At 48.5% G+C, this 15,447-nt stretch overlaps 1 protein-coding gene across 2 annotated transcripts in view; it reads left to right on the top strand.

Moving 5' to 3' along the window:
- Positions 1-11,463, top strand: part of LOC147105405 (uncharacterized) — a 143,180-nt gene extending 131,717 nt beyond the window's left edge. For both annotated transcript variants that reach the window (XM_086011705.1, XM_086011707.1), the window contains exons 3-5: positions 7,625-7,683; positions 7,782-7,868; positions 9,826-11,463. In XM_086011705.1, coding sequence (XP_085867831.1) covers positions 7,791-7,868; positions 9,826-10,992 — 1,245 coding nt within the window. In that variant the 5' untranslated portion in view covers positions 7,625-7,683; positions 7,782-7,790 and the 3' untranslated portion in view covers positions 10,993-11,463. The remainder of the gene's footprint in view (positions 1-7,624; positions 7,684-7,781; positions 7,869-9,825) is intronic.
- The last annotated feature ends 3,984 nt before the right edge of the window (positions 11,464-15,447 follow it).

Here is a 15,447-nt window from a genome sequence, read left to right as displayed (position 1 = left end):
TATTCCAGCTGTGGCCTAACCAGTGTTTTATACAGCTCCATCATAACCTCCTTGCTCTTATATTCAATGCCTCGGCTAATGAAGGCAAGTATCCCATATGCCTTTTTTACCACCTTATTCACCTGTTCTGCCGCCTTCAGGGATCTGTGTACTTGCACACCCAGATCCCTCTGACCCTCCGTCTTGCCTAGGGTCTTTCCATTCATTGTGTATTCCCTTGCCTTGTTAGTCCCCCCAAAGTGCATCACCTCGCACTTTTCCGGGTTAAATTCCATTTGCCACTGTTCCGCCCATCTGACCAACCCATCTATATCGTCCTGCAGACTGAGGCTACCCTCCTCGCTATTTACCACCCTACCAATTTTTGTATCATCCGCGAACTTACTGATCATACCTTTTACATTCATATCCAAGTCATTAATGTAGACCACAAACAGCAAGGGACCCAGCACCGATCCCTGCGGTACCCCACTGGCCACAGGCTTCCAGTCACAAAAACAACCTTCGACCATCACCCTCTGCCTTCTGCCACTAAGCCAGTTTTGTATCCAATGTGCCAAGGCACCCTGGATTCCATGGGCTCTTACCTTCTTGACCAGTCTCCTGTGCGGGACTTTATCGAAGGCCTTACTGAAATCCATGTATACCACATCCACTGCGTTACCCTCATTCACACACCTAGTCACCCCCTCAAAAAATTCAATCAAATTAGTCAGACATGATCTTCCCTTGACAAAGCCATGCTGACTATCCCTGATTAATCCTTGCCTCTCCAAGTGGAGACAAATTTTTGTCCCTCAGAATTTTTTCCAATAATTTTCCTACCACTGATGTTAGGCTCACTGGCCTGTAGTTCCCCGGTTTTTCCCTACTACCCTTCTTGAATAATGGTACTACATTAGCGGTTCTCCAGTCCTCTGGCACATCCCCTGTGGCCAGAGAGGTCCTGAATATATGTGTTAGAGCCCCCGCAATCTCTTCCTTTGCCTCACACAGCAGCCTGGGATACATTTCATCCGGGCCTGGGGGTTTATCCATTTTTAGGCCAGCTAAAACCGCCAATACCTCCTCCCTCTCGATGTTAATATGTTCGAGCACATCACAGTCCCCCCGCCCTATTTCTATGTCTACATCGTCCTTCTCCATTGTGAAAACAGATGCAAAAAATTCATTTAGAACCCCTCCAACATCTTCCGGCTCCATACACAGATTGCCACTTTTGTCCCTAATGGGCCCTATTTTTTCCCTAGTTATCCTCTTACCCTTAATATACTTATAGAACATCTTAGGATTTTCCTTTATTTTGCTCGCCAGTGTTATTTCATGGCCCCTCCTTGATCTCCTAATTTCTTTTTTAAGTATCCCCCTGCACTTTTTGTACTCCTCTAGGGCTTCCTCCGTCTTTAGCCTTTTGTATCTACCAAAAGCCCTCCTTTTTTTCCTAATCCATTCACGTATATCCCCTGACATCCAAGGTTCCCTGTGGTTTTTGGAACCACTCTTGACCTTTACGGGAACATGTAGCCATTGTATGGTCTCAATCTCCCTTCTGAAAGCCTCCCATTGCTCCGATGCGGATTTTCCTACAAGTAGCTGATCCCAGTCCATTTTGGCCAGATCCTGCCTTATCCTATTAAAATCGGCCTTCCCCCAATTTAGAACCTTTATTTCCAGCCCATCCCTGTCCTTTTCCATGACCACCTTAAATCTTACCATAGTATGGTCACTATCACCAAAGTGCTCACCTACTAGCACTTTTTCCACTTGGCCGGCCACATTCCCTAGAATTAGGTCCAGTACCGCCCCCTCTCTTGTAGGACTTTCTACATGCTGTACATATACACTGTTAAGCTAAAAAGGGAGGATTGTGGTGTATGTAACCGTTCCACCTTTAAGAGAACTATTTTAAGAGATGCACTACTTTATCTTGGCTGCTGTATACTGTAATACCGGTGGTGACCACACCGGTATATAAGTGCTGTGTAATGATTTATTGGCCAGTTCAGCCTGACCTCCGACTAGTAAAGACCTGTTGAATTTACTCTTGTGGTCTGTGTGCAGTGATTCTTATTAACAATAACTAGAACACACAGACTTAACAGCAGGTATAGCACGGGTTCGATACAGAGTAAAGCTCCCTCTATAATGTCCCATCAAACTCTCCCAGGGCGGGTGCAGCATGGGTTAGATGCAGAGTAAAGCTCCCTCTACACTGTCCCAACAAACACTCCCAGGGCAGGTACAGCATGGGTTAGATACAGAGTAAAGCTCCGTCTACACTGTCCCATCACACACTCCCAGAGCAGGTACAGCATGTGTTCGATACAGAGTAAAGCTCCCTCTACACTGTCCCATCAAACACTCCCAGGGCAGGCACAGCATGGGTTAGATACAGAGTAAAGCTCCCTTTACACTGTCACAACAAACACTCCCAGGGCAGGTACAGCACCGTTTAGATACAGAGAAAAGCTCCCTCTACGCTGTCGCATCAAACACTCCCAGTGCAGGTACAGCACGGGTTCGATAGACAGTAAAGCACCTTCTGCACTGTCCCATCAAACACTCATGGGCAGCTCCAGCACAGGTTAGATACAGTCTAAAGCTCCCTCTACACTGCCCGAACAAACATAACCAGGGCAGGTACAGCAAGGGTTAGATACAGAGTAAAGCTACTTCTACACTTTCCCATCAATCAATCTCATGGCAGGTACAGCACGGGATAGATACATGGTAAATCTATATCTAACTGTCCCATCAAACACTCCCAGGTCAGGTACAGTACAGGTTAGATATAGATTAAAGCTCCCTCTACACGGTCCCATTAAACACTCCCATGGCAGGAACAGCAGGGTTAGATACAGATTAAAGCTCCCTCTACACTGTCCCATCAAACACTCCCAGGTCAGGTACAGTACAGGTTAGATACAGAGTAAAGCTCCCTCTACACTGTCCCCATCAAACACTCCCAGGGCATGTACAGCACAGGTTAGATAGAGAGTAAAGCTCCCTCTACACTGTCCCATCAAGCACTCCCAGGGCAGGTACAGCTCGGGTTAGAAACAGAGTAAAGCTCCCTCTACACTGTCCCATCAATCACTCCCAGGGCAGGTTCATCATGGGTTACATAGAGGGTAAAGCTACCTCTACATTGTCCCATCAAACACTGCCAGGGAAGGTACAGCACAGGTTAGATAAAGAATAAAGTTCCCTCTACACGGTTCCATCAAACACTCCTAGGGCAGGTACAGCACGGGATAGATACATGGTAAATCCCCATCTAACTGTCCCATCAAACAGTCCCAGGGCAGGTACAGCACGGGTTAGATAGAGAGTAAAGCTCCCTCTACACTGTCCCATCATACACTCCCAGGGCAGGAACAGCACAGGTTAGGTACAGAAGAAAGCTCCCTCTACACTGTCCCATCATCACTCCTAGGGCAGGTACAGCACGGGTTCGATACAGAGTAAAGCTCCCTCTATAATGTCCCATCAAACTCTCCCAGGGCGGGTGCAGCATGGGTTAGATACAGAGTAAAGCTCTCTCCACACTGTCCCATCAAACACTCCCAGGGTAGGTGCAGCATGGGTTAGATATAGAGTAAAGCTCCCTCTACACTGTCCCATCAAACACTCCCAGGGCAGGTACGGCATGGGTTAGATACAGAGTAAAGCTTCCACGACACTGTCCCATCAAACACTCCCAGAGCAGGTACAGCATGTGTTAGATACAGAGTAAAGCTCCCTCTACACTGTCCCATCAAACACTCCCAGAGCAGGTACAGCATGTGTTAGATACAGAGTAAAGCTCCCTCTACACTGTCCCATCAAACACTCCCAGGGCAGGTACAGCATGGGTGAGATACAGAGTAAAGCTCCCTCTACACTGTCCCCATCAAACATAATGAGGGCAGGTACAGCACAGGTTAGATACAGAGTAACACTCACTCCACACTGTCCCATCAAACACTCCCAGGTCAGATACAGTACAGGTTAGATACAGAGTAAAACTCCCTCTACACTGTCCCATCAAACACTCCCAGGTCAGGTACAGTAAAGGTTAGATAGAGAGTAAAGCTCCCTCTACACTGTCCCATCAAATATTCCCAGGGCAGGTACAGCATGGGTTAGATACAGAGTAAAGCTCCCTCTACACTGTCCCCATCAATCACTCCCAGGGCAGGTTCATCATGGGTTAGATAGAGAGTAAAGCTCCCTCTACACTGTCCCATCAAACACTGCCAGGGAAGGTGCAGCACAGGTTAGATAAAGAATAAAGTTTCCTCTACACTGCCCCATCAAACATACCCAGGGCAGGTACAAGCATGGGGTAGATACAGAGTAAAGGTCCCTCTACACTGTCCCATCAAACACTCCCAGAGCAGGTACAGCATGTGTTAGATACAGAGTAAAGCTCCCTCTACACTGTCCCATCAAACACTCCCAGGGCAGGTACAGCATGGGTTAGATACAGAGTAAAGCTCCCTCTACACTGCCCCATCAAACATAACGAGGGCAGGTACAGCACAGGTTAGATACAGAGTAAAGCTCCCTCTACACTGTCCCATCAAACACTCCCAGGGCAGGTACAGCACCTGTTAGATACAGAGTAAAGCTCACTCTACAATGTCCCATCAAACACTCCTAGGGCAGGTTCATCACGGGTTAGATACAGAGTAAAGCTCCCTCTACACTGTCCCATCAAAAGCTCCCAGGGCAGGTACAGCACAGGTTAGATAAAGGGTAAAGCTCCCTCTACACTGTCCCATCAAACACTCCCAGGGCAGGTACAGCACAGGTTAGATAGAGTAAAGCTCTCTCTACACTGTCCCCATCAAACACTCCCAGGGCAGGTACAGCACGGGTTAGATAAAGAGTCAAGCTAGCTCTTCACTCTCCCATCATACACTCCCAGGGCAGGTACAGCACTGGTTAGATATAGAGTAAAGTTCACTGTACACAGTCCCATCAAACTCTCGGAGACCAGGTACAGCACGTGTTAGATACAGAGTAAAGCTCCCGCTACACTCTCCCATCAAACACTCCCAGGGCAGGTACAGCACGGGTTAGATACAGAGTAAAGCTCCCTCTACACTCTCCCATCAAATATTCCCAGGGCAGGTGCAGTCCGTGTTACATACAGAGTAAATCTCCCTCTACACTGTCCCCATCATACACTCCCTGGGCTGGTACAGCACGGCTTTAGATACACAGTTAAGCTCCCTCTACACTGTCCCATCAAACAATCCCAGGGAGGTTAAGCACAGGTTAGATACAGAGTAAAGCTCCCTCTACACTGACCCATCAAACACTCCCAGGGCAGATACAGCACATTTTAGATACAGGGTAAAGCTCCCTCTACACTTTCCCATCTCACACTGCAAGAGCAGGTACAGCACTGGTTAGATACAGAGTAAAGCTCCCTCTACACTGTCCCATCAAACTCTCCGAGACCAGGTTCAGCACATGTTAGATACAGGGTAAAGCTCCCTCTACACTGTCCCATCAAACTCCCCGAGACCAGGTTCAGCACATGTTGGATACAAGGTAAAGCTCCCTCTACACTCTCCCATCAAACACACCCAGGGCAGCTGCAGTATGGGTTAGAAACAGAGTAAAGCTCCCTCTACACTGTCCCATCAAACACTCCCAGGGCAGGTACAGCACGGGTTAGATACAGAGTAAAGCTCCCTCTACACTGTCCCCTCAAACACTCCCAGGGCAGGTACAGCACAGGATAGATACAGAGTAAAGCTCCCTCTACACTTTCCCATCTCACACTGCCAGAGCAGGTACAGCACAGGTTAGATACAGAGTAAAGCTCCCTCTACACTGTCCCCTCAAACACTCCCAGGGCAGGTACAGCATGGGTTAGATACAGAGTAAAGCGCCCTCTACACTGCCCCATCAAACAATCGCAGGGCCGGTACAGCATGGGTTAGATTCAGAGTAAAGCTCCCTCTACCCTGACCCATGAAACACTCCCAGGGCAGGTACAATATGGGTTAGATACAGTGAATCTCCCTCCACAATGTCCCATCAAACGCTTACAGGGTTGGTACAGTACGGGTTAAATACAGAGTAAAGCTCCCTTTACACTGTCCCAGCAAACACTCTCAGGGCAGGTACAGCATGGGTTAGATACAGAGTAAAGCTCCCTCTACACTGTCCCATCAAACACTCCCAGGGCAGGTACAGCATGGGTTAGATACAGAGTAAAGCTCCCTCTACACTGTCCCATCAAACACGCCCAGGGCAGGTACAGCACGGGTTAGATACAGAGTAAAGCTCCCTCTACACTGTCCCATCAAACACTCCCAGGGCAGGTACAGCACGGGTTAGATACAGAGTAAAGCTCCCTCTATACTGCCCCAGCAAACACTCCCAGGGCAGGTACAGCACGGGTTAGATACAGACTAAAGCTCACTCTACACTGTCCCATCAAACACTCCCAGGGCAGGTACAGCACGGGTTAGATACAGACTAAAGCTCACTCTACACTGTCCCATCACACACGCCCAGGGCAGGTACAGCACGGGTTAGATACAGAGTAAAGCTCCCTCTACACTGTCCCATCAAACACTCCCAGGGCAGGTACAGCATGGGTTAGATACAGAGTAAAGCTCCCTCTACACTGTCCCATCAAACACGCCCAGGGCAGGTACAGCACGGGTTAGATACAGAGTAAAGCTCCCTCTACACTGTCCCATCAAACACTCCCAGGGCAGGTACAGCACGGGTTAGATACAGAGTAAAGCTCCCTCTATACTGCCCCAGCAAACACTCCCAGGGCAGGTACAGCACGGGTTAGATACAGACTAAAGCTCACTCTACACTGTCCCATCAAACACTCCCAGGGCAGGTACAGCACGGGTTAGATACAGACTAAAGCTCACTCTACACTGTCCCATCACACACGCCCAGGGCAGGTACAGCACGGGTTAGATACAGAGTAAAGCTCCCTCTACATTGTCCCAACAACAGGTACAGTGTTGGTTGGTTGTGCCTCAGTTCCAAATTGAGAAGAACACGCCCCCATTCTCTGGGTTGATTCCTTTTATTTCTCGCTTTGGCCATGTTCCTGAACACACAGCCACTGGGAACTAGGCCGAGACTGTCCAAATACATTACCGCCAGCAGAGACAGGAGCCTTTGACCCTTCTGTCGGGGCGATAATTGATTAGGGCTGCATTTTAACCCAGGCCCAGATGATTGATTAGTCTGGGCTAAATTTGAACGTAAACCCCAGATGATGATTAGTTTGTGCTGAATTCGAACCCAGGCCCCAGTGGCACAAGGCAAGAGGATGTGTCATTCAGTAGCTCGTGCCAGTAAGTGTTTAAACACAAGGTGAAGCTGGGTACTGTTGTGCAGTAGAGGCAGTTTATTTCATAGAGCTCAGAAACAGGCCATTCGGCCCAGCTGGTCTGTGCTGCTATTTATGCTCCACACGAGCCTCCTCCCACCTCATCTCACCCCATCAGCATAACCTTCTATTCCTTTCTCCCTCATGTACTTATCTAGCTTCCCCTTCAATGCATTTTTGCTAATCGCCGCAACTACTCCATTTATCAAATGTGAAGTTAATACATTTCCATTATTGACTCTGGCTCCCTTCACTTCACAGCACCAGCTCCGACAGCGAACAACCGTGACCAATGAGAGACTCGAAAATGAAAGGAAACTGTGAGTGCATCACGATTAATATTGGTCCACAGGCAATCAGAGCCCTTTATCCAATACCCTTCACCCATTGGCTAACTATATTTATCTCTGCTTTTCAGACAGATAAGATGGGAAACAGTAAGTCAAGTGTCACTAACGTACTGCACAAAAGCTCCCAGAGTGTGATCGTCATCCAGTCACCCATAGTAAGTGGCACGTTTCATGCAGTATATTCCACCCTTTGCTGTGCTGTGGACAATCCCCCTCCTGAAACGTATGAGTTACACCACGTAAACAGGCCATAGGCCCAGCCAGTCCGTGTCAGCATTTACCCTCCACACGAGCAAGTGGTCCGAATCACATTTACCCAGCCTGTTCCCATTTCCGTTCATCCCCTTTTCCTTCAGCCTATCCAATCCAATCTTCAACCTTGACGTAGTCTCTGCCTCAGCCACGAACCCTGGGAGTGAATTCCCAGCCTCACAGCTCTCGGTGTGAAGAGGTTTCTCCTGCCCTCTGTTCGAAATCTCTTTCATTCAATCTTGTATCTATGGCCCCTTGTTCTAGACCCCTAAACTACTGGAAACCGTCTGCTTCACCGACCCTGTCCCATCCTTTCATCTGTACCTCAGGAAGGATATATTGGCCTTGGAGGGGGTGCAGCGCAGATTCACCAGAATGATACCAGAGCATAAAGGGTTAAATTATGAGGACGAGTTGTGTAAAGTTGTCTTGTATTCCCTTGCGTATAAAAGATTGAGAGATGATCTGATCAAGGTTTTCAAAATGAAAAACACATTCGATGGAGTAGATACAGAGAAACTATTTCCTCTGGCGGAAATCCAGAACATAACCTTAAAATTCGAGCCAGTCCATTTCGGAGTGAAATCGAGAAGCAGTTTTTCACAGAAAGGGTAGTTTTATCTGGAACTCTCGCCCCCAAAAGGCTGTGGATTCTGGGGGACAATTGGAGTATTTAAGACTGAATTTGACAAATGTTTATTGCGTAAGGATATCAAAGGCAGGTAAATGGAGTTCAGGCACAGATCAGCCATGATCTGATTAAATGGTGAAACAGATGCGAGGGGCTGAATGGCCTCCTCCTGTTCCTGTATGAGTCTCTCCTGAACTCCTAATGGGGCAGAAGGTCCCTGTGGCTATTTTCTGTGGGCAGAAACACATACAGAGAATTGTGAAAAATTCTTCAAACCTGAAATTACTGCCAACGCCCTGACCCAGCACAGTTCTTGCATACGACAGTCTTGTTGTGGAGATCCAGGCCCACCTCTGTGACCTCCTTTAACTAGCACGCTGATTGTTGATTGGATACAGAGGGAAAGTTCACCTATGCCGCACATCCAGTAGGGAGCTTTGCTCGAAGGGACTGGCTCTCGGAGAATTAGTCTCGTCTTGCAGCCATGTCTCCAGCCTATGTTCCCTTTGAATGCAATTCTCTGCTGGGAATGCAGATTCAATGAATTTGCTCTTAGCTTCTTACAATGCTCTTTTGACATTCCACTCGATGTCCTTTCTCCGGAGACTATCGAAAGCCGTGACATCCAGCAGCTCCATGGTCCCGCTTGTAAATGCATGATCTGATGTGGTGATGAAGCCCACACACCCTGGAAGGTCCTAGTCTGTACTGTTAGTGGCTGGCAACTGGGCACCGGTTGGCAAACTGCAGTCGACTTCAGTGCCCCAGGCTTGAGAAGTGTTTCCCAGGGTTCCCACTCGTCATCACCATCCAGTGGCCCCATTTGAAAATATGTGCATACAAGCGTGTATGTATGTATGTATATATGTGTGTGTGTGTGTGTGTATGTGTTTATCTGTGTGTGCGTGTGTATGTGTGTGTGCCTGTGTATGTATGTATGTGTGCGTGCGTGTGTGTGTGTATGTGCATGCATGTGTGTATGTGTGTGCGTGTATGCATGTGTATATGTGCGTGTGTGTGTGTGTGTATGTGTATGCGTGTGTGCACTTGTCATAAGCCCATGTAATCTGTTTACAGTTGACATGTTGAGGGCCTGTTCTGCCTCTCCCTAGTGCAGTATTTGGTGAAGTTATTTCTCCTATTCTGATCTGAGGATGCTGGGAACCTGATTTTTGTTTGTCCAAAAGAGTTATAAAAAAATGTCACTTCGGTTTTCTTTGTATCTCCAGGAACTTGGTGGTAGCCTTGCTGACCCCATTCCCAATAGCCCCCCTCCGTCAACCAGCCCACCAGAAGCCAGCAGTGGAAACCACGAGGTGCCGAAAACTTCTTTGCCAAGTGCAGAGGGACTCAAAGGCGAGGTGGGAAAAGGACCATTGACTGAACTCGCGGCACCAGTGAAAATCCCCGCAGAACCAGGCAAAGTCCCCGCAGAACCAGACAACGTCCCCACAGAACCAGGCAAAGTCCCTGCAGAACCAAACAAAGTCCTCACAGAACCAGGCAAAGTCCCCGCAGAACCAGATAAAGCCCCTGCAGAACCAGGCAAAGTCCCCGCAGCAGCAGGCAAAGTCCCCGCAGAACCAAACAAAGTCTCCGCAGCAGCAGAGAAAGTCCCTGCAGCAGCAGGCAAAGTCCCCGCAGAACCAGTCAAAGCCCCCGCAGAACCAGTCAAAGCCCCCGAAGAACCAGTCAAAGCCCCCGCAGAACCAGAGAAAGTCCCCGCAGAACCAGACAAAGTCCCCGCAGAACCAGAGAAAGTCCCTGCAGAACCAGACAAAGTCCCCGCAGAACCAGAGAAAGTCCCCGCCGCAGCAGAGAACATTCCCTCTGATCCATATTTGGGGGCTGAATCCAAAGCGGCGAGTGATGAAACATCTCCCTCACTTTCAGATGTAACCACCTCAAGCTCAGTCACCCAACCACCATCTAAAACGTCTCTGCACTTGGAGTCAACTGTTCGTACCCCGGACTCAGGTACAGGGACTGTGTCCCGCAAGGCCTCGCTGCTGGAGCCAGCAATCTCAGCACCAAACCTGCTCACTCCCAGCAGAGCCTCGCCTTGGCGGGCGGTGGAAGATTTCGGAGAGCCACTGGTCTGGGTCCCTGAAGCGGGAGGACCACTCCCTCCCACGACATCAAGGAGCCCGGCAGTCTCCACCTCTGCTCCCCTCCTGTCAGCCTCTGAGCAGCGACCCAACCCTGAGCAGCTCGACGAGACCCTGTTCAATATCCTGTTCCGCGCTCCAATGGCCGTGCCTGACGGGATGCTGGTCAGCGTGCCTGAGGAGGACCATGAGTACTGGGGGGTGTTCCACTTCCTTGGGCTGGAGGCGGCCCGAGATCTGATAAGGAAACGGAAGGACGACGAAGACAAGAAGCTCAAGAAGATGTGATCGGTTTTATACCCGTACTGAGAGTGGAACATTTACCCAAATTTAAAGAGCACCTCTCACACTGTGGGTTGGATATGTACCGCAGGGAGTTCACCAGTCAATAGAAGGACGCTGGGTCTCCAATACCTTGGACATGGCTGGGTGGTGTCTGGAACCCCAGGAACACCCGACTGACCATTTTCTAGGAGATCTTCACCTGGTCGCTGGAGGATTCCTGGGCCTAGACTTTGTATTGTTGAGAACGACACATGTCTCTCTCTCTCTCTGCGGTTTGGCAGCCTTGAGTCATCTACATTAAAATGTACAAAAGGATTGATGTATTTCCAAGTATATGCAGGCTCTGTCTCACAATTCTCCCGTGCTTCAGAAGGACCCTCTCGTGCAATGTTTGTCCCTAAGAAAGGGGGTTTTTGTGTGTGTGGTGCTACCTTTTATTTTGAAATAAACAATAAAAACTCCAATAGAAAGCTAGACCGAGCACTGCAGGATTGGTTGGTCAATCATGTCGCTGTGGAAGACTTTGCTTGTCTCTTGTGCGAATGTCGGTTATTTGATCATATTCGCTGGCAGGTCTTTAATGGGTAGTGTGGAACTGTGGACCCCTTCAGTCACTGGAAACTGGTGGAGACCCGCCACCAGGTGTGGGCATATACCCCCATCAGAGACCAGTAACCTTCCTTTCACCCACCCGACCTGGCCTGATGCCTGGCTCCCAGAGGGCTCGATTGATCGAGTCCTGAAGGACAGAGCTGCCAGACTAGGCCTGCGGCACGTGGAGAGGGAGCCGGCACGTGGTGAGGGAGCCAACACAAGCGGCACGGTAGCATCGTAGATATGTTACTAGACTTGTTAACCCAGAGCCCAGGACTAATGATCCAGACAGGCGAGATCAAATCCTACCACAGCAGCTGGGGAATTTAAATTCAGTTATTAAATAAATCTGGAATATTAGAAAAAAGCGAGTGTCAGTAATGGTGGCCATGAAACCACTGGATTATTGTGAAAACCATCTGTTCCACTAATGTCCTTTAGGGAAGGAAATCTGCCATCCTTACCTTATCTCACCGATATGTGACTACAGACCCACAAAGTGCTACAGTAACAAACCACTACAAAGAGGTACAACTAAGAATAAAACTGGACACATCACCCGACATCGACCTAGGTACCGGACATGGCAACGGCACACCCAGCCCAGTCGACCCTGCAAAGTCCTCCTCACCAACATCTGGGGACTTGTGCCAAAATTGGGAGAGCTGTCCCACAGACTAGTCAAGCAACGGCCTGACATAGTCATACTCACAGAATCATACCTTTCAGCCAATGTCCCAGACTCCTCCATCACCATCCCTGGGTATGTCCTGTCCCACCGGCAGGGCAGACCCACCAGGGGTGGCGGCACAGTGGTATACAGTCAGGAAGGAGTGGCCCTGGGAGTTCTCAACATTGACTCTGGACCCCATGAAGTCTCGTGGCTTCAGGTCAAGCATGGGCAAGGAAACCTCCTGCTGATTACCACCCTCCCTCAGCTGATGAATCAGTACTCCTCCATATTGAACACCACTTGGAAAAAGCACTGAGAGTAGCAAGGGCACAGAATGTACTCTGTGGGGGACTTCAATGTCCATCACTGAGTGGCTCGGTAGCACCACTACTGACCGAGTTGGCCAAGTCCTGAAGGACATAGCTGCCAGTCTGGGTCTGCGACAGGTGATGAGAGAACCAACACGAGGGAAAAACCTACTTGACCTCGTCCTCACCAATCTAACTGTCACAGATGCATCTGTCCATGACAGTATTGGTAGCACTGATCACCGCACAGTCATTGTGGAGACGAAGTCCTGTCTTCACACTGAGGACACCCTCCATCGTGTTGTGTGGCGCTACCACGGTGCTAAATGGGATAGATTCAGAACAGATCTAGCAGCTCAAAACTGGGCATCCATGAGGTGCTGTGGGCCATCAGCAGCAGCAGAATTGTATTCCACCACAATCTGTAACCTCATGGCCCGGCATATCCCTCACGCTACCATTACCATCAAGCCAGGGGACCAACCCTGGTTCAATAAGGAGTGTAGAAGAGTATGCCAGGAACAGCACCAGGCGTACCTAAAAATGAGGTGCCAACCTGGGGAAGCTGCAACACAGGACTACATGCATGATGAACAGCGGAAGCAGCATGCTATAGACGGTGCTAATTGATCCCAAAATCAACGGATCAGATCAAAGCTCTGCAGTCCTGCCACATCCAGTCATGAATGGTGGTGGACCATTAAACAACTAATGGGAGGAGGAGGCTCCATGAATATCCCCATCCTCAATGATGGTGGAGCCCAGCACGTGAGTGCAAAAGACAAGGCTGAAGCATTTGCAACCACGGTGGCATAGTGGTTAGCACTGTTGCCTCACAGCGCCAGGGACCCGGGTTCGAATCCGGCCTCGGGTGACTGTCTGTGTGGAGTTTGCACATTCTCCCCGTGTTTGCGTGGGTTTCCTCCGGGTGCTCCGGTTTCCTCCCACAGTCCAAAGATGTGCGGGTTAGGTTGATTGGCTATGATAAATTGACCCTTAGTGTTAGGGGGATTAAATATGTGGGGTTATGGGGATAGGGTGGGATATGTGTTGGTGTAGGGGTTACAGGGATCGGGTGGGATATGTGTCGGTGCAGGCTCGATGGGCCGAAATGGCCTCTATCTGCACTGTGGGGTTTCTGTGAAAAAAAAACTTCAGCCAGAAGTACCGAGTGGATGATCCATATCAGCCTCTTCCTGAGGTCCCCACCATCACAGAAGCCAGTCTTCAGCCAATTTGATTCACTCCACGTGATATCAAGAAACGGCTGAGCGCACTGGATACAGCAACATCCCGGCTATCATGCTGAAGACTTGTTCTCCAGAACTAGCCATGCCTCTAGCCAAGCTGTTCCAGTACAGCTACAACACTGGCATCTATCCGACAATGTAGAAAACTGCCCAGGTATGTGTAAGGATTTGGGGCTTCTTTAAACTGGTTTAAAGTAATTTTCCTGGTCTTGCAGCCTTTGCCTGCACTCAGGCCAATTTTAAAATAAAACCAATTTTAAAACAGCGGTTTCGAATCGCTACCCCACCTTCCAGTTCTGACTGCAGGGCTTATAATTATTGATATTAAAACAGACACGTAGTTTGGATGAGAGAAAAAAATCAAGTTTTATTAACTAAAAGAAACTATAATCAAAATATCAAACTATCCCACACGAACACAGTAATTACAGTAAAATTGCATAACAGGGGTTGCAGACGGCAAAAACGAGGGATACAATGCCTACAATGTTATTTAAACAATCTTAGCAATTCCCTTAAATCACCATCCCCCAAACTCCTTAACTAGGTTGCTATGCTGAGGAGTCAGAACACCCCGCTCACCTGTGGTCCAGCGAAGTAAGAGAGAGAGAGAGAGAGAGAGAGACTCACCTATGGTCCCAGGAAGCCAAGAGAGAGAGCTAGCTTCTCAGCCCTATCTTTATACCTGGTGAGCCCCTCCCGTCCTGCCTTGCAAGGGCTGTGTGCAAAATTCCCCACCCAAAAGGGTCCAATACACAAGAGAAAGCTGTGATTGGCTAACTCAAAGTGGTTAGACTGAGTTAATGTGTCTTTCGGAGCCCCCTGGGCTGAAACAAAAGGGAGATACAACTGCTCTATTGTCCAGTACTGGATGATTTAAAATCCATTCAAATCTTAACGTTTCCCATTCAAGATACAAAAAGTCTCTTCTGCAGTTTAGATGTATCCACTCGATATACAAACAAATGCTAATAGCATTCAGTTGCTTTGTAAACAAAGCATTGTCCTTTGTCTTCATTGAACCTTACTTCCAGACACAGAAAGCTGCTTTCCAAGCCTCTTTTGTCTCGGCCATGTGGTGTCCGCCATTTTTATCCCTGGAAATTTAAAAGCACATCGCCCAGGGATACTTTAATCAAAAAACTGAATCTTCAGAACTGTAAATTATTGTGAATTCTTACAGTCCGCCCTTGGTTACTTCCAGCTTGCTTGTAGTATCCTCTTGAAGAAATGAGCAGTGATTTCTGACCCCCCACAAACAACCATCCCCTGTATTTACCTAATAGCTATCTGCCACTGATCCCCATCCCGTCTATTCCCTTTAAATTCAAGAAAAAACCATGGTACGGTAGGCATCTTACAGATACTTCAGTTTTCAACAAGGGGTCTCATACCCCTACACGCTTGTAAAATTATACAGTGTAAACCAAATTTACAATCACTTTTTTTTACATCATAAGTTATTACAAAATGTTGCAATCTTAGTTACACAATGTACTCAAAAATTATCGCAAGCACGGAGAGGGTCCTACGCCTCTGCTCAACTTGGAGTTGTCACAAACTGGTCCCAAGCACGGAGAGGATCCGACACCTCTGCTCAACTTGGGGCTGCAACACAAAATACAAAAAAAAA

Source organism: Somniosus microcephalus, chromosome 18, assembly GCF_052327205.1.
Source record: "Somniosus microcephalus isolate GS21.2 chromosome 18, FLI_Smic_1.0, whole genome shotgun sequence".
Taxonomy (NCBI): Eukaryota; Metazoa; Chordata; class Chondrichthyes; order Squaliformes; family Somniosidae; genus Somniosus; species Somniosus microcephalus.
The sequence above is the reverse complement of the archived record's forward strand: the minus strand, read 5'-3'. Positions and strand labels throughout refer to the sequence as shown.